The sequence below is a fragment of the Poecile atricapillus genome, chromosome 9 (assembly GCF_030490865.1).
Source record: "Poecile atricapillus isolate bPoeAtr1 chromosome 9, bPoeAtr1.hap1, whole genome shotgun sequence".
Lineage (NCBI taxonomy): Eukaryota > Metazoa > Chordata > Aves > Passeriformes > Paridae > Poecile > Poecile atricapillus.
This window is the reverse complement of record NC_081257.1, coordinates 10,606,306-10,631,056: the sequence shown is the minus strand read 5'-3', so window position 1 is coordinate 10,631,056 and position 24,751 is coordinate 10,606,306. Positions and strand designations below refer to the sequence as shown.

General features: G+C 38.1%; 1 protein-coding gene across 1 annotated transcript in view; it reads right to left on the bottom strand.

The window, feature by feature from the left end:
• CACNA1D (calcium voltage-gated channel subunit alpha1 D) overlaps positions 1–24,751 on the bottom strand; it is a 166,893-nt gene that overhangs the window by 10,016 nt on the left and 132,126 nt on the right. Inside the window, exons 33-43 of the mRNA XM_058844779.1 lie at positions 21,946–21,984; positions 21,400–21,528; positions 20,624–20,689; positions 20,156–20,247; positions 19,526–19,685; positions 18,204–18,331; positions 17,996–18,092; positions 16,762–16,864; positions 15,574–15,675; positions 10,621–10,751; positions 1,330–1,446 (exon numbers count right to left, since the gene is read on the bottom strand). Coding sequence (XP_058700762.1) covers positions 1,330–1,446; positions 10,621–10,751; positions 15,574–15,675; positions 16,762–16,864; positions 17,996–18,092; positions 18,204–18,331; positions 19,526–19,685; positions 20,156–20,247; positions 20,624–20,689; positions 21,400–21,528; positions 21,946–21,984 — 1,164 coding nt within the window. The remainder of the gene's footprint in view (positions 1–1,329; positions 1,447–10,620; positions 10,752–15,573; positions 15,676–16,761; positions 16,865–17,995; positions 18,093–18,203; positions 18,332–19,525; positions 19,686–20,155; positions 20,248–20,623; positions 20,690–21,399; positions 21,529–21,945; positions 21,985–24,751) is intronic.

Sequence of the window (24,751 nt, the reverse complement as noted above, 5' to 3'; positions counted from 1 at the left end):
GATGACAATATTGTATTTCAGAGTCAAATAAACAGTATGCAGTGATCATTATTCTTTTCCACACAACTAAAAGTGACATATCCAGCTTTCTCCACATTTCATTACGCAGGAGAAACCTAGATTCCCATACATGAACATGCACCAGCTTCCTCAGAAAGAGACGTGTTTGCTTAATTTTTGGGAAGGCTTTGGTGGAGCTCTGTCCTGCTGTCCCGGAGCCCCGGTTTGCAGCAGGCGTCACTCAGACAGGATGGAGTGCCATGCAACAGCTTGCAAGCAAATCCCAGGTAGGGAACATTCAGCTTCAGTGCTCCCATTCTTTCTTCTCGCAGAGGTACAAGAAAGAGTAGTTTCTGTTCATCAGCCCTGGGGGTGTAATGGATGGTGAAAGGGAGGATGAGGTGCTAAGTTATGACTATGACATGCAGCTCTCTTGGACACCTGACCCAGGTTAGGGAGCCTCCCTGTCTAGCCAGGTGTGGGTCCTGGATGACAGCAGTCTGAGTTGCAGCTCAATCTAGAGAAGACAGGAGGTAATGATGGTTGGCAGAGAAATGCATCTATTGATGGCAGCTGAGCCACTGTCTCCAGTGCCACGTCCTCCTTTTTGCAAAGGACACTGGCAAGCTATGGGGCTTCTGCTGTAATTCCTGCAGAAACATGATTTTACATCTGCTTCTTATGAAATGCTTGGGAAAAAATAAAGTTTTCTTGCTGGCTGACAAATGGTTTGCAGACTGCCTCTGATTATAACACCAAATTTACACGTTCACCATTTAGGACTAAATAGCATAAAGAGGAAACCAAATCTTTTTTCTGATTGATTCTTACTGAGATCCCTCATGGGATTGGAAATGGCATTTATATTTAGTTGACCTCTATGTAAACCCATGCATCCATTTTAAAATACACAACTCCCTGTCTGCTGTAGTTTGCTAGCATGTTTTTATTTTCTTCTTCCTATCTACCACTGCAGAGGTTAATACCAGTTTCAACCTTGCTAGTATCAAAGTTTGAGATGGCAAGGTTCATGCCTTTTGATAGGATTTGCTCAAGAAAAAAATAAGAATTAATGAGAAAGAATTAGGGGAAGGAGAACCACCCTGCAGGAACTGCTTTCTAAATTTATGAAGAAATGCAAGTGTCCTGTTACTACCATTTCTATAGATTTATACGTAAAATATACTTATTTATAAAATATTTATATTTTCTGATTTGAGGGTTTTAAAAGTATTACTAATATTATATTATTTCATATTCAAGGATAAGGTCACTCTTTACTCTCATATTATACAAAAAACAATTCACATGGTTGTGTTCTGACATTACTTTATAAACATCTTCCTCCTCCTCTGGATTGTTTTCCTCTGGTTCATCATCTTGCAAGTCACAGGATATAGCTCGGCGTATTTCTGGGCCAATATCATGAAGTGTCCTTAGTCCTGCCTAAATCAATGACAATACCATAATACATTAGGAAAGCAAATTCTTTTTTGCTCTTTAATTACAGGTGTTAAGTTTATTTTAAAGGACAATTAACAGTTTTTGTATCCTGACATCCACAGAGGATGCATCTTGCTGTAAGTTCCTTTACTGTTACTAATAAAAAGTTTTATATATTCCAGTACCACCCTGTTGAGGTGATCGTGTCTTTATTATCTCACAGTGGAGACACTGACTAAAACACCACTGGTGTTTATGGACCCCTATAGAAGAAAAATTAATCTTATTAAAAGGTGTAAGTAATCAGCAAGAGCTATAATAAAATGCATTTCAATGAGATGTATATTTAATGTCCAAAACATGTTTGCAGCCTGTGTCAACAAAGAAACGCAAGGAGATCTTTGCTATAGCAACAGCAATTTTAGCAGAGCTCAGATGGAAAAGAAAGCAGTGAAATAATTCCAGCTCATCTGCACTGCACTATGATTTGCAGATATTTGGTGTAAAGCTTCAGTTTAGGACAGAAACCCTTTGAGTTGGAGTAGCAGAGGCTTGGTGTACATCGCTTCATATTCTTCTCAAGTTTGCTACCACAAGCAACATTTAGGAAAAGGGATAATGCTGAAACAGTCCTGGACAGACCTGCACATCAGGGAGGAAAGAGACGTCATACACCACTCAGCCAAGAACTCAGTGCTTTCTACAGGCCTTCCTGCAACAAGGAGACATTTTTCCTGATCTAACTCTGGCTTTTATGGTCCAAAGCAAGAAACACAATCTCTTTCTTCCCAGCAACTTCTTTTATCTCGTCAGGTTCAGAAGAAATCCAAGATGTGTGTGTTTAACCCTTCACTACCACTACACTTACACTACTAAAAATCCTGCACAGCACTTGGCTCTATTTTTTATTATGATCTAAAAACTTGATTTATTCTTTTTTAGCATTTTTGAAGGAGATGTGAGGGCTGTCCCAGCACAGCACTGACATTGCATGTTACTTGCCCTGGGGGTAGCATGAGGATGTGTAGAGAATTTTGTGTGTTTCAGAGCTGCAGAAGGAGCTGAGAGACCCCAAACATGGCTTGGTCTCACTGATGCTGTTTCCTCACACATTCCCAGGAGCACACTCAAAACTTCTGCTCAAAACAGAAACAGCTGCTTTTCTGGGGAGAAATGGCATTTATGCAGTGTGGGCAATCAGAACCTGGAAAGGGATGAACCAAAAAGCTTTGAACCTTAATGGTGTAGATTTACTACAGGCTCCACTTCAGGTTTCACTCACTCCAGTATTTCCCTTCCTGGAAAAGGTGCTTGACTAATCTTATTATCTATATCTATTTGGCAATTCAATTTTCTTCCTCAGGGATGAACTTTGAGAGTTATGCTATAATTGAACAGGACTCTAAAAATCATTTACTAGTGAGTTAATATACAGTACTTGTTTCATGAATACATTGTGCTTTTTCCCACTTCTTATGCTAATTGCACAGTCAAAACCTCAGCAAGGCAGCTAATGTCATCCTTTTGCAAGGTGCTAAAGGGAAGAAAAATTAACACTTTAAGGTACAGCTATTCAAGTGGAAGACCAGAGGTGTCTATTTACTTAGCAGAGACAAAGGCAGTATTTATTTACTAGAGGATTGCTATTATATTTTTTTTATTTGACAGTTAACTACAAGAGCCACTTGCACTTTACACTCACTACCTACTGACTTTAGAGCAAAGAGAACCAAAAAGAAAAAAAACAACTTCAACTGTCACTTTAACATAAAAATAAACTGAGCTTAGTATGAACAGAATACAATTTTAAAATTGCTAAAAGAAGGAAATTAGCATTCAAAAAATACCTGAATAGACCTACACTACAGCACTGAACATAAGAGACACAGCAAAGTCTTGACTGTCCAGAGGAGCCCATCTCTCAGCTCTGGCTGAGTGTGCTGCTCTAAAACTGCCCAAAAGCTCTGAGTTTTCAGCCAGCCTGGGCTGCCTTTGAGCTGAGCCCTTCTGTGAGCACAACACTGTCAGAGAGCAGCACCAGACAAAATTTAACTCTGACAAAATCTACTAGCTCATACTCCTGTCTGCCAAATTGTGGCAAAGCCCCACAAGTATATGCCTGGAAGCTGAGAAAAGCCACGTGTTTGACAGCAACACACTGAATAGTAATTTAATTTTGATTACATTTCTAACTGCCTTCTGGCTTACTTCTTGGTGAATTACCCCTCCTTTACTCAAGAGAAAGCAGGCAGCCTTTATCATCTCATCTCTCTCCAGCAGTACTCATTTCCAAGTAACAGACCTCTTGCATTTACACAGTCAGCAGGGGAAGAAAGGAACCTGGCTCACCATATACAAAGGTACATGTTAGTTACATCAAACCCAGCAGCTTTACTCACTCACAGCCAGCACTGAATCTCTCAAGCAACACCAGTCTACAGAACCGAAATATTCCTCAGTTTATTTGTTCTAATGAACGACCTACAATAATTTTGTGAACTCTCTCCTCAAAATGACTGCTCCCACTCACTGTCTCATTTTACCTGGTGCAATCCAACAGCATTCTAAGTAATCTAAGAAACATTTCTATGACAGGGAGCACCACATAGTGATACAGATACTCATTCTGAGCTCTTACTGATAAGACAATTCTTCATTAGATCAGTCAGCTACCACTAAAATGGGACTGACATAAAAGCACAGGAATTGGTACCTTTATGTCAGTAGGAAAATCCCTTCTTTGGACCACACTAAATGTCTTCTGTGAAGACTGAAGAGGTAGCATGGACTGATCAAACATTTGACTTTACCTTCAAGTGCTTCAACACCAAAGATTTCTTAAACAAAAGAGCACACACAAATATCAAGCCAACCTTCCCCAAATCTCTTCTTTAGTTTACGGGGAAGAAGGGTCCTTCAGATACACATTCCCTACATAACATTGCACATTTCAGTCTACCCAGCAAGAACCTGGGTGACAATGTAAAACACAAGAGAGCAGTGGGAGCACTCCATTTGTGAGGTTCTAGAAATTGCTACATTTAAATCAGAGATAAAAACAAAAGCTGAGCAGATGGGGCTTTTCAAAAAAGAGAGCCTGGATAGTGAATTGTCTACCCTTGCCAGAGGTGTGCTTGTTTCTTTTTCACTAAGACTGCTAAAGTTCTTAGGAGGTGGTTATTGCCCTAAGTAGAACTTTGTAAGACTTTTATTACATATAGAGATTCAAGATGTGTCACATTCCTGAAGCATTATGTTATCATGAATATTTAAAAAGTCAAATCTGAGTGTTATAGAGGAATTACTTCCTCACAGCCCTTGATCATGGCTCTAACTCTGTTCTACAGATTTCACTAGAAGTTTGCAAAAGAAGTTATTTCTTGTTCAGACACATTGTTTATCCAAAATTTAATTTTTGATTCCTTCCTTGCTTCATCTTTTTTATCTTGTAGGTGAGAGAAAGATGAGAAGCATCAGTCCAAAGATTACTTAGCAAAGCAGTGACACAGAATGCTGAACAACATAATTACATGCAAAACCCAAGAATGTCTTTAATTAGGCTTTCTCATAAATGCCCAGAATGACTTCAGATGAACATGGCAATTCTGTGCAGCTGTGCTCTGGAGGCACAACAGCACCTGCAATGTTTTCTGGATGGCACAAAGCACAGATACACCAGTGCTGGGTCCTAAATAGCATCTCAAGAGACAATGACTGATGCTTCTGTGTCTGACAGACCACTGAGACAGTACAGATGTGTTTTCAAAAGCAGAAATAACAGAAATGTAGGAGTCCCTCATCGTCAGTGAGAAAAGATATCATATGGCAAATAACTGTACCACTAGACAGGTTATTTATACCTTAAGGTGCTTGAAAAGCACCTCACACCAAAACATCAAAAGATTTGGAAGTTAAACACGTAAACATTTTGAAAAGTCTGCTTTTAACAAATGCCAAAAAGATTTTAAATCAACTTCCCACATCTACAGAATGCATAAAAGAGTAACACCATTAAAATATATGTCTTATATTAAGATATCTGTGTATAATGCAGGACTCCAGTCATGAATTTCAGAAAAAAATTCAAATGCTCATAAATACTGGAACTACAAAAAGATAATTTTCCATATACCTAAACTCAGTCCACAACCATTTTAAGATATGGTTCAACCTACATATAGATGCAGTTTAAGCTTAGTTCAAGAAGTGCAAGCACAATACCCTTATTTAAATAATATCACTGTCACCTACACTATTTCCAATCAGTAAAATACCCAGTGGTTCCTCTTCTGAGCCATCTTAGAGTGATACCAGGAACTGAAAGGCACTGGCAAGCTTTGCTTCACAGACTTTACAACAATGCTGTATATTTATGTATATTGCTATATAAACTCACTAGAACTGGAAAAAAACCCACAAACATTAATTCTAAATTCTTAGTCTTTCAGAGCTTCACAATCCTGGAAGCCTATGACTCTAAAAACGTTCCTGTAAACCATTAAATATATAGGCAAAGAACATGTTTTTACTATCTGCTTATTTTAGAGCAAAGAAAACTACAAGAGTAAAACACCTCACATCTACACTGACACTTCAACATAAAAATAAACTGAGTTTAGTATGAACAGAATACAATGACAGAACTACTTTAAAAAGGAAATAAGCATGCAGAAAAATAGCTGAATAACCTACACTATAGCAGTGGACATAAGAGACATAGTAGTCAAGCCTTGATTGCCCAGAGTTCTCCATCCTGGCAGAGCCCGGCTCCCAGCGCTGAGCGCGCTGCAACTGCACAGAGCCCTGAGCCAGCCCAGGCTGCCAGAGCTGAGCCCTTCTGAGAGCACCACATGAACATCAGAGCACAATTAAATGGAACCTGAGCAACAAACCAACCCTCAGCTGACGCCTACCAGAGGGTTTGGCTTCTTCCTTTTTCTATTACTGTTTACTGCAGGGTTAATAACAGTTGTAACGTTTGCAGAGAGAAAAAAAGCATAATTAGTTTAATCTGAAATACATTTCCAAAATCAGGCTCAGGTCAATAAGTCAGTGCTTTTATGTACTTGGGATGTGAAAGAAAATATCCTTTAACTTTTATTTTTGTGTATTAACAAAGAGGGCTACACATAAATAGATATGAAATATAGATGTGTTGCATAGTTTTTACAATAAGTGTTTTCCATAGGAAAAATAGTGTAGAATTAGTTCATTCTCTCTCTGTGCTAGATGAAAGTAATTAAAATTGTTTATGCTTCACTTAACATCTATTTTACTAGCAATGTGACCACTGTTTGGCTCAATACAAGTTTCCATCATTACATAAAGACATCCCTTTCTGACCCAGAAAAGATATTTGTTGTTACTGCATAATTATCAGTCAATAGCACAAGAAAGGCAATGGAAGCCTCTTTTGTTAGTGACCTCAGGGCATGTGTAACACCACAAAAATGGCAAAAACAGCTGACTCAAACTGCTCACCCATCATTTCACAGCACTTGTTCTCTTGCCTTCAAAAGGTTGTGAATTCCCCTGGGCCTGCAGAAGACAAACTGGGGGGTTCCAAGGCATGTTGTTATTGCAGCTCTGAAGATGATTTTGGTGATAATATGCAAGTTTAAACAAACTGTGGTTGCTTATCATTTGAAGTGTCCTTTTCTGAGTGAGGAGGAATTTGAACCTTCATGGCAGAAAGACTTCCTTGACTTATCTGCAGGAGCAGATAATCATTCCCTCTTTAAGCTCCTGCCTCCTCTCTGACATGTACCCAAACAGCAGCCTAGGTTAGGGCTTTTTGGTTTTTTTGCTAGGCACAGAGGAAGCTCTTAGCAGGTTCTCTCAGAAAAAAACATTTCTGTGGGGTTCTTCTTCCCTCCTCACCAAATGCCAATTAATGCAAAACCAGCACACCAGGCTAGATAATCCAGGAACTACAGGGTTTATTAGATCCTTAGGAACCATGTCCTTCACTAATTAACTAGTTCATTCACCCCAAGAGAAAGACACAGGTATCAGTGAAAATACAAGAGCATTTATAGCTCATATGGCCTTTGACACAAATTGGAACAGGTGACATTGCTTTTACCTGCTGATTTGCTTAAGGATTTTGCAGCACGACAACTGGTCTAAAATGGGGTGAGACGTGAACTAGAATATGAAAATATAGTTGCTCTTGTTCTTTACAAGTAGAAGAATGAGATGGCTGAAAAACCTTATCTTATTAGCCTGGTAAAAGTACTTTCCTTGTCTTATTTAAAGCTCTAAGCAAGCAGTTCCTATATAGAAAGGTTCTAAATGACAGAGTTCAAAAAATCACAGCCAGATGTAGGCCAGCTTCTGCTGCTCTCATCTCCAGTTCAGAAAGTAGGGGCTCTTAGCAGTGATATGACCGTGACTACCAGACACTGTGATATTGAGTTCAGAGAAACTTAATAAAAGCTGCTGCTGAAGTGACATGCCTGCCCTGACAGTAGGAAGTTGCTAATTTAAAAAAAAAATAAAAAAATAGAAAGATTCTAAATAGAAAAGGTATACATAGCCAAAACTAAAAATAAAAGTCCTGTATTTAATGTCAGATTTCAGTGTCAGGAACTCAGGCATAGCTGAGGGAGAGAAGGCTGACAAATTCTTTTTCTGTGGTTGTTCCATTCATTTCTTTATAACAAAGTCAGGTGCTGCAATAGTGAATGTGCAGCGTGTTGGATTAATTAATGCTGGAGCACCTCTGCTATAGTGACACAACAATCATCACAACTTCCCTGAAAAACTGGATAAAAGAGTGATACTGCATGTTTCTGCTTTTCTTAGTATTTTGCTTACCAGCGAGATATGCAAACATTAATTGACCTAGAGTGTTTGAGAGAATAAATGGAAAAACAGTTGCTATTAGTTTTCCAAGAACTGAAATAATATTTTCATAGTTACAAGGTTTTCATGGAACTTCTAACAAAATTTCTGTAGTTGAGACACAAGTTGGATCATATACCCATAAATTGTGCTTCCAAAAGTGATTGATAAGAACAAAGGCTTTGACAGCATTTAAATACAAAGTTTTGGACAAAGCCTGGAAGACAGAGGTTGAAAATGGAGACATCTGATTTTTATACGTTATAAGGCCAAAAAGATTCTCTCTGATAATTTATACTAAACTGCTTATAACACATCCCACAGGACTATTCTCAGGGTCATTGATCACAAGAAATCAATTCCCTGTTGAAGTAGAACATCTCTTTTAGCAAGATATCCAGCTCTGCTTTAAATCTGCATCTGCATATAATTGACTATTCTAACAAACACAGCATTATGACCTTGAATTTGACATGCTGTAGCTTCCAGTTTAAAATTATATTATTCATTGATATGCTGGACTGGGATTTTTTTTTCCCCAACCAGAGGATTCAGGTCTCTTTGAAACAGTATTTCCATTTTTATTTGGTCAATCAAGTTGAATTCCTACTGATTTGCTAGAAAGACAAAAGCAGAGAAGAGGAAGAAGGGGGAAAAGAATGCCATAATCTTCCCATCTACTAGCCCAGCTCATTTTAATACCATGGGAGCACTGTTTAAATCAGAAAAAAATGTTCCATGCCTCAAATCCCATGTTGCAGATTTCAAGTAGAGATTCATGGTCATTTTTTTTTAATTGAAGAATATTTGTCTAAGGAGGAGGAAGAGCTGAGTCTTTCCAATTCCATCTTGCCCTCTGTCTTTGTCATTGAACAGGAGGCAGAGTCTGATACTAAACAAGAGGGCACACTCACATTTGAGAACTCAGTGGTTTTCTCTGCATCATTATGTGTGCAACTTCAAAAGCACAATTGGAAACCAGCAATACTGAGGCTCAAAACCAACTCTGACCTCCTTATGCTCAAATGCTTCTGCAATAAAGTCTGAAAAGTCCTTCCTAAAAATCCACCATCTTTCACTACCCTCTCAACTGTTTACAGCCTTTCTATCAGTTTCATTACCAATAATTTTCTCTTCTTTCGGGCATGCAAATGCAGTTCATACACTCCTGGCAAGCCATGGGCACAAATACATAGCAAGGATTGTGACTCTTTCCCTGCTTGTTGCATCTCTTCTGCTTGTGGTGATTTGGAACACAATGGAAGTCAGAGCTGCCAGCAGAGACGTTCTTAGGAAATGGGAATGGAACAAATTACCCACTTAACACAGCAGAGACCATTTTGCTAAACTGAAGTACAAACCAACAGGGTTTTCATAAACAGGACCTGAATCAGGTTAACACAGTTCTCTTTTAGAAAGGGATTTTCAAAACATGTTCCTAAATGTTGTCATCTGAATAAAAAATTACCAGAAGCAAACATATTTATAGTTTGTAGCAAACTGCTAATCATTAACTGAAATTCACCAAGTCCCAGTCCAGTAAAAATGGTGCAGTGTATGATGTCTGGAATTATTTGAGAACAGCTTTCCATTTGCCTGTTTCAAAGTTCATTCTACAAAGGTACCAGTGGAAAGAAGTTGACAGAATTTGCTCTTTAGATCACATGTACTCTATGGACTGCTTTCTGCAGGCCTATTGAGAGACAGAAGGCCAGATTTTTTATCCTGGTTTCCATGTGATAGCTTGTTTGAAGAGATAGCCAGAAGTGTGACAATAATGCAGTATGTTAATACTTCCTATGAAAGAAATTAATGGATGCAAAATTCAGAATTTGCAAATAATAAAAAAGAAATAGGAAGATATTTCACCATAGGTGGAAAAGAAAAAGAAAAATGAGAATTAAGAAAAATGATACTGAATAAAAAACTCTTTACTATGAGGTAATGCACAGTAGGAAGTTCCCTGAGAATCGGCTTGTAGCATTTTAGGTACACAAGAAATTGAACAGTTAAAGCAAAACAAAGAACATAAATGATAGCTCAGAACTTTATTTATCCAATCAGCAACTTTAGACTGTGATTTATCTACTACACTTGCTTAAAAATTTCATAACTGTTACTACTCTTTGAGTAATCCATAGAGAATAAGCTTTTGCACTTACCTTGTTATAGACAGAATAGCAGGATTAGCTTTTACTTTTCTGATGAATAAGGCCCAAAAGTGTCCCAGCTAAATAAAATCCTGGCAGCATTGCACAATCATCAATATTCATCTACCTGCTATTTCAAGTAAGCTCACAAAATGGTTAGTTAAAAACATAAAAAAATCACCTGCAGAGCAATCGTGGTGTTCTTCGCAGGATATTTCCCCACCAGTCCTTGTTCTTTGCGTTTCTTGAATTTCCTAAAGTAGTCCTGTATCAGGAAGGTGGCATAGAACTTCCCCACGGTTACCTCATCATCTAAATGAACAGACCAGACAGATCTCTCCCAAGTCAGCACATTTATCAATAGCCTGTACACTCACATCTGATTTGGGGGGAAAATATGATGGGTGCAACAGGTACTACACTTCCAGCTTACAACAGTGGAGCCTGTAAGGGGCCCAAAAGCAATGTTTCAGCAAGCAGGTTTGGTTCAGTCAGTTAAGTGAACTCATCCTGATAAAAGAGAAAATACAGGACTTGACCAAGACTTGTGTATTTTTAAGTTTCTACCAAAACCATAAACAGGTTTGTATATACATAGAAGCTGAAGTACTGGCTTTAGTTACTTGGAGTAAATAGATTAAATAAAACCTACTATGCCTCACATACACTGATGTTCATAAGAGTGACTCTGCCTTTTTTTGTCACTGCTGAACCAAATTTGCTTGTCAGTGTATGACTTGTGTCAGCTCTGTAATGCTGAAAGGAATGAAAATAACTTCCATCAGTGACTTTAGTACAATTCAAACGACAGGCAAACAGCCAGGGCAGTAAAATGTAGCATTTTTACAGAGTCACTGTTGTGAACAAAATCCAAATTTGAAAGTTCCCAAAGGCAGGTGCCTTGTGAGGATTCCAAAATGACCTGGTTCACAGCAGGTTAAGAATGGATGGGCCCATTTATGAATGCATTGAATCATTCAGCTGGGCAAGTTTGATCTCTCAGTGACTAATGCTTGCCAGAAAACTAGAAATAGTTTTCTACTCAAAAACATTGCTTTTGTTGTCACACACTTTTTTCCCCTAGAGTTATCTGACATGAAGTTCCATTTCCCTTCCTGCTGTACTGTTCCAACTCCCCATATTTTTCAGTATCCAGAGGTAGATTTTGGCAAGAGGATTTCTGGCTCCTGTTGCACGTAAAGAGGGGCCAGTGTGGTTTAGGCATCAACTGTTATTCTGTCCAGTCATGACTCGACTGAGCATGAAAATCTAACAAGCCCAGACACATTTTAACACACCTCTGTTAGAAATTATGGGCTTTTTTAAACATTTGATTAAAATAGAGTGCCCATGTATCTTATCAATAATATGTGCAAATGTATCTCACTAAGAAGAGTATTTGTAGTACTATTTTTACCTGTAATGACTGGTTTTTATAATTTAAATTGACTTTCTTCTTTTAGCGACTTGCTGTCATCAAGGAGAGGAGGGTAGGGAATTCATTCCATGGACAATACTTTTTAAATCCATTTTTACCTCTTGGATAAAATTTATCTCAAAATGAAACCTCTACCATGCAAAATCAGCTCCTCTCATTATAATGTCTGAAGTGGGCTGTGTGCATGTGAGAAAGTACAATAGGCTTTAACTGCAGTGAAAATGCACCCAGAATGTCTTGTCTCGGCAGTTTGTCCTTAAATATAACAAAACAAAAATAGTTACAATTTCTTCAAAAGATACTGGTTGGGAGACCAGTCTGCTGCAGGAAATATTTTAGCATATTAAAGAGCCTGCTCTGCCAAACTCTGACAACTCCTCAAGGGTCAGAGGCCCCCAGTTCCTGCTAGGAAAGGAGGAACTAGCAGGAAACATCAGGAACAGCTCACAAGAAATGCTCACCACCCTATGGATTCCATCTCAGCAATAAAAAGCTTTTTAATTGACTCCATGAATCTCATTAATATACTTTTTGTGAACATTTGCTTTGATGTTCACCTGTAACCTTCTTTTGCAGCTCTTCAGGAGACTAATGGTGCATTGTACTAGGACGAGATCTCTTACACAGCACGTAACATAAACTTGCCTTCCCTAGTTCAGATCTGCAACGTAGCTCTGGTTTAACTTCCCAGATAAGCCTTTCCCCATCCTTCAAACTATTTCATTTCAAGTATTTGAACAGAACTCATAAGGAAGCGAGTTAGCAAATGGCTCCCAGAAAGAACAAGCACACAGAAGTGACAGACTCATAACAAACACTGCTATGGGTTGCACTCAGAGCACGTCTCACGTCAGGCTATGACACTGCACCACCACTGACTGTGCCTGAGGTGCCAACACCTGTGAAACAGCAGGATGCAGAAACAAAGGGCCCTTATTGACCACTCTGGACGTGCACCAATTTTTCATCAGCACATCAGACAAATGCACTGGCAGTTTGCTGGGCTGTGCGTGCCCAGGTGTGTCTGTGTCCCCACGGTGCTTGCGCAGGTCACAGGCACAGCCAGGCGTTCTGCAGACACGAGCACACAGGAACCGATGCCTGGCCAAGGGGAGCCAGCCTTGACTCTGTTTTCTGAGTAACACACATATAGCCAGATATAGACAGCTAGAGGAAGGCAGCTAAGCATAACTGACCACAGAACAGACAAATTGCTAATTACAATTAGTGACGGCAATAGGAATTGTTTTGAAAGGAAGCTCTTGGAAGAGGCAAAAAGTACCAGGCAGGATTAAATGAATTTTCAGATTTTCAGGTGGAGACTGTGAAGCTCAGAGAATACAGGTGAGTCCTTAGTGAGTTTTAGGTATTTCTCTTACTCTCTAGTCTCATTCATTCATTTATCAGACATTTGACTAGCATTTTATGTTTTTGCGAAGCATTTTCACCTTTCTGTACTGAAAATATGTTGCTAACTGTTAACAGTCTCACTGAGTTATAGTAAGAGTTATAATAAGTTATTTAATCAGTACCCAGAATTAATTGTTTATCTCTAGTGGATCTATTTATAGTCCAATGGGGGAAAAAAAAACCCTTGCTATACTGATTATTTTAATTCTGCTCTGCAAATAAGTGTTCTGGAGACAAAGCCATGACACACAGAGGACCCAGCATTCAGTAATATCAGCACAATACTGGAGCAAACTGCTATAAACTGCACCTCTCAATAATTTCAAGTGCAAGTGATTTTAACATATTGAATTTGAATTTTTTGTTGACTTATATTGAAGAGAATTTTCCCTCTCTTGGGAAATTGTTATTATCAGCTGCCACTGGTGTTAATTCATAGACAATTTTCCATTGAATATTAAACATCAAAACTAATTTCTATTGTACACTAAGCTATTTTACACTCCTATAGCATAAGAATGTAAACTAGCTGTATTTCTCTTTTTTTCTAGGTGGTTTACAATATTTTCAATTTTCAGGTAAATCATAACAAGGTCCACAGAGGAACAAAGTAAACTGGAATTGAAAATTCATAAATCTGCAGGACTTCCCAACACATTCCCATTATACTATATGCCAAAGGCATCCTATTTCCTATCAATTGAGCACATCCAGGTTTTCAGCCTTCCAGCTACACTGAAGAGCTACATTTGCAGAATAAACATTAGCAATGAATTTTAGTATAGCTGAAAATAAATACACAGCTTATACTCAGCAATGAAATGAAGCTGAAGTTAAGAGTGAATTACTATGTGAGATTAGTTCTAGGAATGTAATCTGTACAGGTTCTTTGTCAGATTGATTTAGGCAGGCAGAGCTCACTATTCTGAAGCATGCGTGTCTATTTCAATAAAAATGTAGGGGAATAAAGTTGGCAAGAGGCAACACTAATTCCATGCCACCACCCTAAAACAGAATTGCTTCAGAATATTCGGAAAGACTCATAGTTGAAAGGAACAGAGGCTGCAGAAAAAGCTCAAGCACATAGTTACAACAATAACAAAGCGATTCATCTATGCCATGCAAGCATTTAGGTGTAAGGCTAAAAACAACAGAGTAGAACACAAAAGTTGTTTTAAATGTGCAGTATCAGTTCCCCTTTGGAGAGCCAATTTAGCCAGATTTTTGGCTTCATCCCCATTGTTTTCCAGCAGCAAGTAGCTCCTCCAGCCATAGAGGTGCTGCTGCTGCTGCTCCTGGTGTTGCCAAGAGCAGGCAGTGCTCCTCTTCCTCCTCCTGGCACTGAGCATCCCCTTCCAGGGCCAGGGGCTGGAGTCTGAGCAGACCTGGGACCTGCCATAATGCTCTGAAGGTACAAGAAACTACAGGGAACACCAGGGGATTACCATGGATCTGAGGATTGGATGTCTGGGTAAATATACCCTGGGCATGAGTGACAGTGAGACAGATCCTGCACCTTTAAAACTTTAAAAAGCAAGTAGAAAACAGTCACCTAAACCTACACTACAGCATAGTAATAAAAATGTATATATTGAAAAAGGCTAAATATATATATCAGAATATATATATTTACAAAGAGAGATATTGACATGTCATTTTATGGCACGTAAGAACATTTAATAAATGTGCCTGGTAGTTCTTGCAAATGTTTGGTGTCATTTCAATTCAGATATCAGTCATATCTCAGTCTTATTGGCATAAATCTGAACCATTTCCATCATCTGTGCAATGGCTCTGGTTTAGATTAGTGTAACTGAGATAATTTAGCTTCTTGCTTTATTAATTTGGCAAGAAAAAATTTAAGCTGGCAATTATTTCTTCTCCTCCCAGAAGTATTCAACATATACAAGCAAATAAGCTATAATGTAGCATAGTACAAAACATGGTGTTTGCTCAATGCATTGAAATCAAGCTAGTTTATTTTGCTGAATGATTTGAAATCAAGACTATATTTGGGTCTAATAAGGTATTTTTTCATGTAAGAAAATAAGCATAACATTTTTTTTCCTCTCTCTCTCATTTTCATCTAAGTTTCACTTATCAGTCCTCTATGTACTGTCTACTACAATAGGATATAATTGTCTCAGTATTTAATTTGCTGTTGTTTGTTGTCCTTCAATCACATTATAATTGCAAAATTTAGCTGTTTTATTTCTTTGCTTCCTGACACTCTAGAAAGACCAACATGCACAGAGAACAGCACATGGCAGAGTTTATCGGACTGACCGCCAGCGGGAGGGACAACTTGGTCAAGTAATTTCATGCTTGTTTTCTTCCATATTTTCTTTATGACTGCTCTAAGTTCTTCATTGGCTTGCTCCAGGTTACCTGTGGCAAGGAAATGGCAAAAAAGAGGATGGCAAATATGGTTCAACCAGCTGCAGTGAATGATCCTTTGGATATTAATTAGCTGTATAAAATTAGAGACTGTGATCGAGGTCCTTTGGGGCAAACCCACGCTATGTGATGCAGCAGACAATGCCCCAACTAAAGGGAAAAAAGGACATATGACAGCAAATTCCTTGTGCTTTCAAATCCAGCTCTGGAGCACTGCAGAAGTCAAAGGTGATTTCCAGACCTTGGCCTCACTCTGTCATTTCTTCTGCTTAAATTGTCCAGAAAGTGATGACTTTTTTTTTTTTACAAGCTACTTCTTCCTTGATCCAAATCTGAGCCTTTATTTACTTATTCACAGTAATTACTCAGTTGTACAGGCTTGAAAGTTCAAGCAACTGAGTACTGAGCAGTTTTTCACCACCTGCATTGCTCACACAACAATGCCCAAGGGGCTTTATTCTAGGTTTGTTATTACCAGCAGAACCCAAATTCTCCCGAGAGCAGCAGGAGAAACAGAACCAAAAGCAGTAAAACATGGCAAAAAAAATTTGAAAAATGTGTAAAAATGAAAAGATCTTTGAAACATCCCACTATCTTTAAAAACCTTTTCCTCTTTAATGTAAATGAGAGAAATCTATTCAACCCAGTCAGAACTGGCCTTGACCAGACTGGGAATGTTGCTTTCAAGTGCACAAAAGTTGCAGTTGCACCACTGTGGGATCCAAGGCACTGAGCTAAAAGGTAGAGAGGAAGGAGCACCTTGCTTGGGCAGGATGGGAAATTCATTCATTTCTTGCAGTAGAACTCCTACTATGCCAGTGCTGCACGTTTTTATCTGACCAGATGAGAACAGAATCATTTCTGAGGTATCTTTGGCTCTGGCCTCACCATCCCTTTGCTTTCATTTTCTAGCAAAACATTCCTAGCAACAGTGAATACAATCCATGACCCAAAAGCAAACCAGATGCAGAGAGACCAAGGCAGTCCTACTCAGAACCAACAAAGAAATAAATTGTAACTTTTCCTCATTGTGCTCTCAGACAAGGGCAGTAAAGGCTTTACAGTGAAGAGCCTTACCTTCTGTTTTTATCTTTAGAGCAGTCCTAACCAAAGCAAATAAAGTAGCATTGAACATGACGGTCCCATCACTGTTTAGTGGCATATTCATGGCTACTAACCTCTGAAAATGAGAAAAGGAAAATAAATTTTGATGCTGCTTTCTTTGAAAAATACTCCTGTAATGTTAATTTTTGAAAAGCTGATGTATTCAAAGAATAGTATTACTGAGAGGAATATAAATTACATAAGTTCTTCAAAATAAAGTTGAGTTTTCCATCCTAGCTGTGTATAATATGGAGTGATTAAGAACAAGAATGCTTCTTTTTGGTATTACTTTCATGCATGCTTATGCACAAGTTGAAACTGTACAAAAGATTCCTTGAGCTATTTAATGAGCTAACTTTCAAACACTGAGGCCCAGTTTCTGACTGAGTCACACTGTGCCATTACTAAGGACAAAAGCAGTTATTTGAGGGCATGCACTCCAGCTGCAGCCATGTCCCAGGTCTCCCAGGGGTCCCTCATGCTCCATGAAGAGCCAGAGCAGCAGCTGTGAATTGTCTCAGCCCATTCATTCCTCAGGTAACTCTTCAGTGATGGTGTGAGTCTCTTATGCCAGCTACACTGAACTGCTGTGAAAGGGGCTTTTCTCTTTGGGTCAGTCCATCCCTGCATCAGAGCTCTTCTAGAGCAGCATTGCTGTGACCCTGTCTACCAAAAGGACACAATCTCACCTATCAAAATCTTTTCCTAATGTCTGACTTGAATTTTCTTCTATTCTAGTTTAAAAGCATTAATTAATGGATAATTGATGTTAGCCTAGGTAGAGATTTGATAGAGGTTTGCTGTAAGTAAACCTTGTGACATTGAATTCCAGCCAGAGGTTTACATGTCAACTTTACCTGTTTATAAAACATATATACAAGGAATCCAAATGACAGTACTGTTGTAGCAATCCTTCAATTAACAGGTTTGATCTTATTCCCAACAAAATTGCTAAAAGCTCAATATCTGTAATTCTGAAGTCATCAAATAATGTAACAATCATTCGGCTCCTTGGTATTGCTTTTCAACTTTTACATTAAAATGCCATTGATCCTCGTCAAAATTACACATTTGGCCTGACAGATTCTATAACATTTTAAACTCCCATTAATTTTCTGTCTTCTTGCTGCCTAATATTGTCACATACTGTTATTCACTCCAGCCTGGTTTATCATCTTGCAGTCAGACAAAATCAGGTGAAACCCACCTTGCAGGCCACTCGGTGAGGGCATAACTTGCCAAAACCAAGTGGAGGCTGAATCCGTCTCAGCAATGTCACCACATCAAGGTGCTTTATCCTTCCCCTGGAACCAACACACATCAGTTAACAAACATCCACTCCCAAAAAATACACCCTGTTCTGCTTGTATTGTTTTTAACCAAATAAATCATATCAGAGAGATGATCTAACTTACTTTGCTTCAGGGTCATATTCTGACCATATTCTTTTGAATTCATCCAAATGGTGGGGGCCCAGAATAGACCAGTCACGTGTCAAATAATCAAAATTATCCATAATGACAGCCACAAATAAGTTTATAATCTAAAAAGAAATTAAAAGTAATTAAGAACAATGTTACTTGATTATTTTGAATTTTTGTCAATTCAATATGCAGTAGCTTAAGAACTCAGGTAATCAAAAGTTTTTGCTAAATATCATCAAATATCACTGAAAATATTTGCATTTAACTAACTGGAAGTCTATCAAATAATGACATGACAGGAACATGGTTCTACTTTAGTGTACTCAATTTTTTGACATAGGTTACAACACAGTTTTGTTTCTCTTCCTCAATTTACCAGATCCCACTACATCAAACTGGAGAATGGATCCAACACACACATTATGACACAGTGTGTATCTCAGGAATAGGACTCAATTTCATGACAATATATTTTGTTAACACAGAAGGTGACACAGAGCAACAGAACATATGTTTACATCAGTTCACAGAATTTTGTTGGACCAGCTCTCCTTTTGCAAGGAAACAATTACTGTGAATAGAACAAATCAACCGGCTTATACCAGACACCTGCAACGAGGAAAAACCTATTTCAATGATTATTTCAGAGAAAATAACTTATTTCTGCCACAGATTAGGGTGAAAGGTTATTGTTCACTTCTCATGTGCCACACATGAGGACATTCGTAGAGACACAAATCCAAATTCTGCTAAGTTCAAACAAAAAAACAGCATTAATACTCAGTCATGGGAATTGCAGCTCCATTATTAATGAATATTTAATGGTGCCATTGAGAAATGCATGAAATACCAGCTATGAAAAGACTGCTAACTCAGCTTTCAAATGTACAGCCAACCACCCTGCACACATGTGCAGTCAGAACAAAACCTCACATGTGGGAATTTAGCATCATAGAATAGTTTGGGTTGGTAAGGACCTCTAAAGGTCATCTACACCAGTTCCCTGCAATAAGCAAGGACATCTTCAGCCAGATCAGACTGCTCAGGGCTCTGTCCAACCTAACTTAGGATATTCCTAGGGATGGGTGTCATCTACCACACCCCTCTGGGCAACCTGTGCCAGTGTTTCACCACTCTCGCTGTAAAAATTGTTAGAAAATATAGGATTTAACACTCTGTATGGAAAAACATAACATTGCCAAAGTATTTTGGATATTGGATTTTCAATTATTCTCTCAACTCACAGCTCTTCATTCAGAAGAAAGCCAAAATGCCAAAGTTCATTGCTGCTAATAAGCACAAGCTAAACTCACCAAAAATGCACAGAGCATGTAAAAACTGATAAAATAAATGATGGCAAAATTGCTTCCACAGGTGTATTCTTCCCCAGGATTATAATCGGATTCTGGATCACAGCGCTTTCCAGGCAAACATGCCAACATGATTTCCTGCCAGGCTTCTCCAGTTGCACACCTTTATAATGCCACAAAGATAAATTCAGCATTATTTGATCAAGATGGATTAAAAATGTACTCATTTATTACATTCTGAGAAAACACTGGAAGGTGTACAAGCACAAATGTGAAGACAGACTATGAACATTTCAGAGCAGGAGCTAATTAAAGAAAAGTGCAGAGCAAGTTTCAGAACTGACAAGCATAATCTGACATTGCAGAGACATTTTATAAGGTAGACTAATGCACTTAGTCTTGCCTGTAAAAACTGTAACCCCAAACTGCGATTTACAAGTTAAATATTTATTGCAGTGGAGTTACTGTGTATAAAACCAGTGTTGTGTATGAAAATCTGTCATAAAATTTCAATGTACATATTTGTAAAAGATGAGATTTCAGCTGTGGTTGAAGAAATGCCTGTCTCTAATTTCTGCTATTGCATTTTTTTCACATTTGCATAAAGCCTGTCTTGAGTTAAGGTTTACTCACCTGAAGAGAAGCAGCACAGCTTGGGGGAAAGTCTGAAAATTGTTGTTTCTGTTTATTTGATTGTTGTCCCTCATGGCCACTTTTCCAAATACCTACAATAAACCAGAATTTTGACTCTCATTCCAGTGACCTGTGCTGTCAGAGGTTGTAGGCCTTGCAATCTAAACTTTCTTCAGAATCCATGAAATTTCACAAAAACACTTTCATTACACTTCAGATTTTTCATATAGTCATGTAAGTGCAGTAAATATAACACATATACGAGGAAAAAAAAAAAAAAAAGCAGCACACCAAGTTCTTCTCTTGCACCTTTTGGAATTTCCTGATCAAGAAAATCAGAGCCAAATAAAAAAGCTCTGCCTTATACTTAGCACCACTATCGAAGGAATGTTTCAACAGGCAACTTAAGAAACAAGTCTCAGACAAATCTGTGCTGTTGTTTAGTGCTAAAAAAAATTCTCTGATTACCTGCATTCCAATGACAGCATAGATGAAGAACAGCATGGCAATCAGAAGGGCAACGTAAGGCAGAGCCTAGAAAGGGACAGGTGAATTGTCTTTTAATAATCTCAAACCATCATTTCTATTTCCATTTGCAAAAGTCATTTCTCTGTTCCACACAGATTTTTCCAAGGTTTTTCTTCCAATTATTACCTGTCACTTAATATTTGCTGCATGCAATAGATACCAGCTTCATTGTATTTTAAATTACTTCTGCCAGAAATCCAGTGGGAAGATCATCTTTAGTGGTTTTACTTTTATTTTCATTACTAATTCTGACAACACAAAGATACTTCTTTCTATACAATTACAGAGTTTCATTAACTTCACATTTATCAGTTTTCAGGAGCAATGATTCAAGTATCTATTTCGCTTCTGAAATTGTGTTTTTGTAAAAGATGTGTTAAATTCTTCTTTTCTAGTCATCTAATAAAAATGTGTGGAAGCATGAGATCTGTGTATGTCAAAACTATCCCATCTCTTTTAAATATGCCAAATACCTTTTCCTGAAGTACCACAGAAACCTCACAGTAACAACTAACATTAAATGACAAAGAATGTCCCTCAGACTCACAGAAGTAATCAGTGAAATTAATTTTGTCATTAGTATGAAAATATATTTAAATATGTCATTATTGATAACATGAACTTAAATATTTTTGCATTCTACATGGTATTGCTTCATAAAATTTGGTGTATAAATGGTTGTAATTAAAAAGTAGATTTAAATGAATTGTGCTAACCTGAAATGACTTGATAAATGTCCAGAGTAATGTTCTGATTCCTTCTCCTCTGCTCAGCAGCTTCACCAACCTCATCACACGGAAGAGACGGAAAAAAGTGATGGAGATCCGAGCGCTGTCCTCAGAGTTCTGAAGAGCATCATGGAGAAGTCAAACCAAATACAAACTCAAACATGCAACACTTCCAGAAAAACAACATGAAGTGCAAAGGTGGAAGAGGTAAGATTTGGAAATGTATCTTGAGGGCCTGTTCACCTTGATAATCATGATATGAAAGGAAAAATTACATGCTGAAAACACAGGACCTGTAGAAATGCTTCACACACCACATGCATTTCCAAGTTTTCTGGTTTGTTAATAGGATCGCATTGGGTTCGTTTGTAATAGACTCCCATAGAACACTGACAATGAATGCAAACCACTGCATAACACCTTTGCAGTCAGACAGGAATGAAAAATACAGAAAAACTTGGTGGAAAAAAGACATGGTAAAAAGAATAAACTCAAGTATAGGTAAAACCACTGGGGTCACTTTACTGATCTTACCCCAGACTCATCAGTTGTGACTGTTTCAGTTGGCTTTGGCTTTAAGAAATTAAGAACATTAAATATTAAAATCAAATTAAAGATTAAAAAAAAGTTAGCTTAACCATAAGCAAAATTAAGAACATTTTAATTTCTAAAGGTAAATGAACATCTTTCAACTCAATATATGTCCTGGACAAAACATTAATTTGCTTATGAAACCATCCTCGTATGTTGGCTAACTCATGCTAAAACACTTTTGTCTGACTCATAATAAAATCTGCTGGTATAAAACATGTTTAAAAGATTCAATGGCAAGTAAATATAAAATAAAATATTTGTTCCTAGGTAGGCCAAAAAAAAAAAGTTAGCCATCAATTTTCACAGGTTGTATGAAATCATAGCAGAAAGCCCAGCTAAAACTCAGGAACAAAGCCTTGGATCCAAACTAGCCTTTCAAGGTCCTTTTCTGCTCTGCCTTTTTTGAAGATTAATTACTCCATCACTGGAATCTAACCACAGTCAAGTAATTGTGTTTTAGATGACACCAGGAGCTCCCTTCCAGAGAAGTTAATTCCCCTGAGGTGGCTCAGTGATGGACAGAGGGACAGCTCTGTCAGACAAACACTGCCAGCCCTGCAGGCTGACCCTGCCCCAGCAGTGCTCCTGAGGAGGCAACACAAGCTCTCACCAGCCCTGAGCTAACAGCATCAGGCATGGAGAAAGGGATCAGGATTTGATTGATGTTTTGGAATCACAGATCTGTGCAGCCCTCAGGAGCTACAGGGAGCAGAGAGGCACGCACAACTTCTGTTCACAGAGCCAAACTCTGTGTGCTGTGAGGAACATCTCACTTTTCTCTTTTATTCTCTCTGTCTGATCTTGAAGAAACTCTCCTGAGAGCCTAAATGGTCACACACTTTGCAGAGCAGGCAGCAAAGCTTACAGGACCAATGTTCTGTGCTTGCTTGACAAACTTGCGGCAGCTCCTTCCAAAACCGGAGTGTCTTTAAAAACATTTATAGCACTAGAAAAAATGGGATTCTGATGTTAGATCCCAGTGATGAGTCTTACCCTCTTGCCTAAAATATCCTCCTTTGAAAGGAGCACCTTTGAACAATTCCTGTCCTACAGAGCAGCAGTGAACACGATGCCTCCCCAGAGCTGCTCCCAGCGCACTGGGGATGCACTCAGTGCCACACCTCACCTACTCAAATCTCACATTCTGCTGCTACTCAACATAAAACTGGAGGAGAAGGAAGGGAAAAGAATTGTTGGAAATATATTATGCGAACATATGATGGTAAAGAAAAGCAGCAAGAAGTAGTACTTTTTAAAAATCAGATCATTGTTAAAATATTGTGTTCTCTATCACTTTTTTTTTTCCAAAAAAAAAATGATATAAAGGCATCACTAGGGGGGAATGAGGTAAAAATAACAGTTTGCTCAACTATTTGCAAGTTATATATGGATACATTAATGCCCTGCAGGGATATCAATATGTTCTGAAACAAAGAGTTTTTTAATTGTATAAGGGATTATGACTAAATTTATGTATTAAATTAACCAAAACCCAGATCTCCTTATTAAACTTCAGCAAGCAGAGTATTTGTAAAACCAGCTGTAACATCTAAACTTTCTAAGAATTTATATTAAACAGAAGGAAAATCTTCTGCTATGGGAAGACAACTGCTCCATTAGAAATTGCCTGTATATTTCAGCAATTTGAAATAAAATCAAAGCATAATTAAGGAAAAATTCATTATCACAAACATCATAAATGTCAAAATATCACGGATCATGGAAGCAATCTTGCAAAGCTGCCTACCTAAACCAATCCCAAACCTGCACCAGTGCACACAGACCCACACTGCTACTGACTTTTTAGCACAGAAAAGAATCCATTTAATCTAAAACTAAAGAAAAAAAGTTTAAATACACCTTCTGCAAATGAAGCCTGAAATGTCATATTAATCTCTGGTGACTGACTCAGGTTGAGCTTGATACTCTCCTAAATAGTGACCAAATCACTTAATTTGCTTTGGTATTTTGTACGATCAAAAACTGAACATAGTATTTGACAGATAGAGATCAGATTAAATTACAGTATCATCACAAGCTGACACTTGAAAAAATGAAATAAAATTTTGGGGTTGGCATTTGGGAATTTTTTCCACTATGTTTTATTAGGAGTAGGATGGGGCCCCAAATAAGTTAGTATTAGTATTAGGATGGCAATATATAATGGGACAGATAATACCAGAAAAAGGATACTTTGGTCTTCCATATTTTTATTTAATCACATTTCCAAATGAAAAAATAATGAGTTTGCATTATGACTCGGTTATGAAAAAAAAAAATTCTCTAAAGGAAAAGGCAGTAAAAACAACATTTTCTACATATAACTGTCTTAGTAATTACTTCATTCTCACTCTTAAAAGTGCAGAAGTCAGATTACCCAACCTATGTGATCAGTTCTACTGGAGCTGCTCCAGAATAATGATCCCTCATTTTACTTTTTGTCAGGAGGTCACTGAAGGTATTTGTGGTTGCACAGTGGTGTATGCCCAGGACTACCCAGTGCACACTCCCCTCACAAATCTCTTTCTCAGCTTCTTTGGACTAAGAAGTCCCATTTTCCTGTTTCTGATGGCTGATCTGATGCTGCTGGGGAGTGTTAGGATGTTATATGCAAGAGATTACAAATTACGGACACTGGAAAGTGCAGGCCAGTAATGAAAAATAAAAACACTCTGTTCACAAAAATCAAATTGTACAATAATGCCAAGGTGGAGACACATTCTAGAAACAAAGTATGAACATGAGC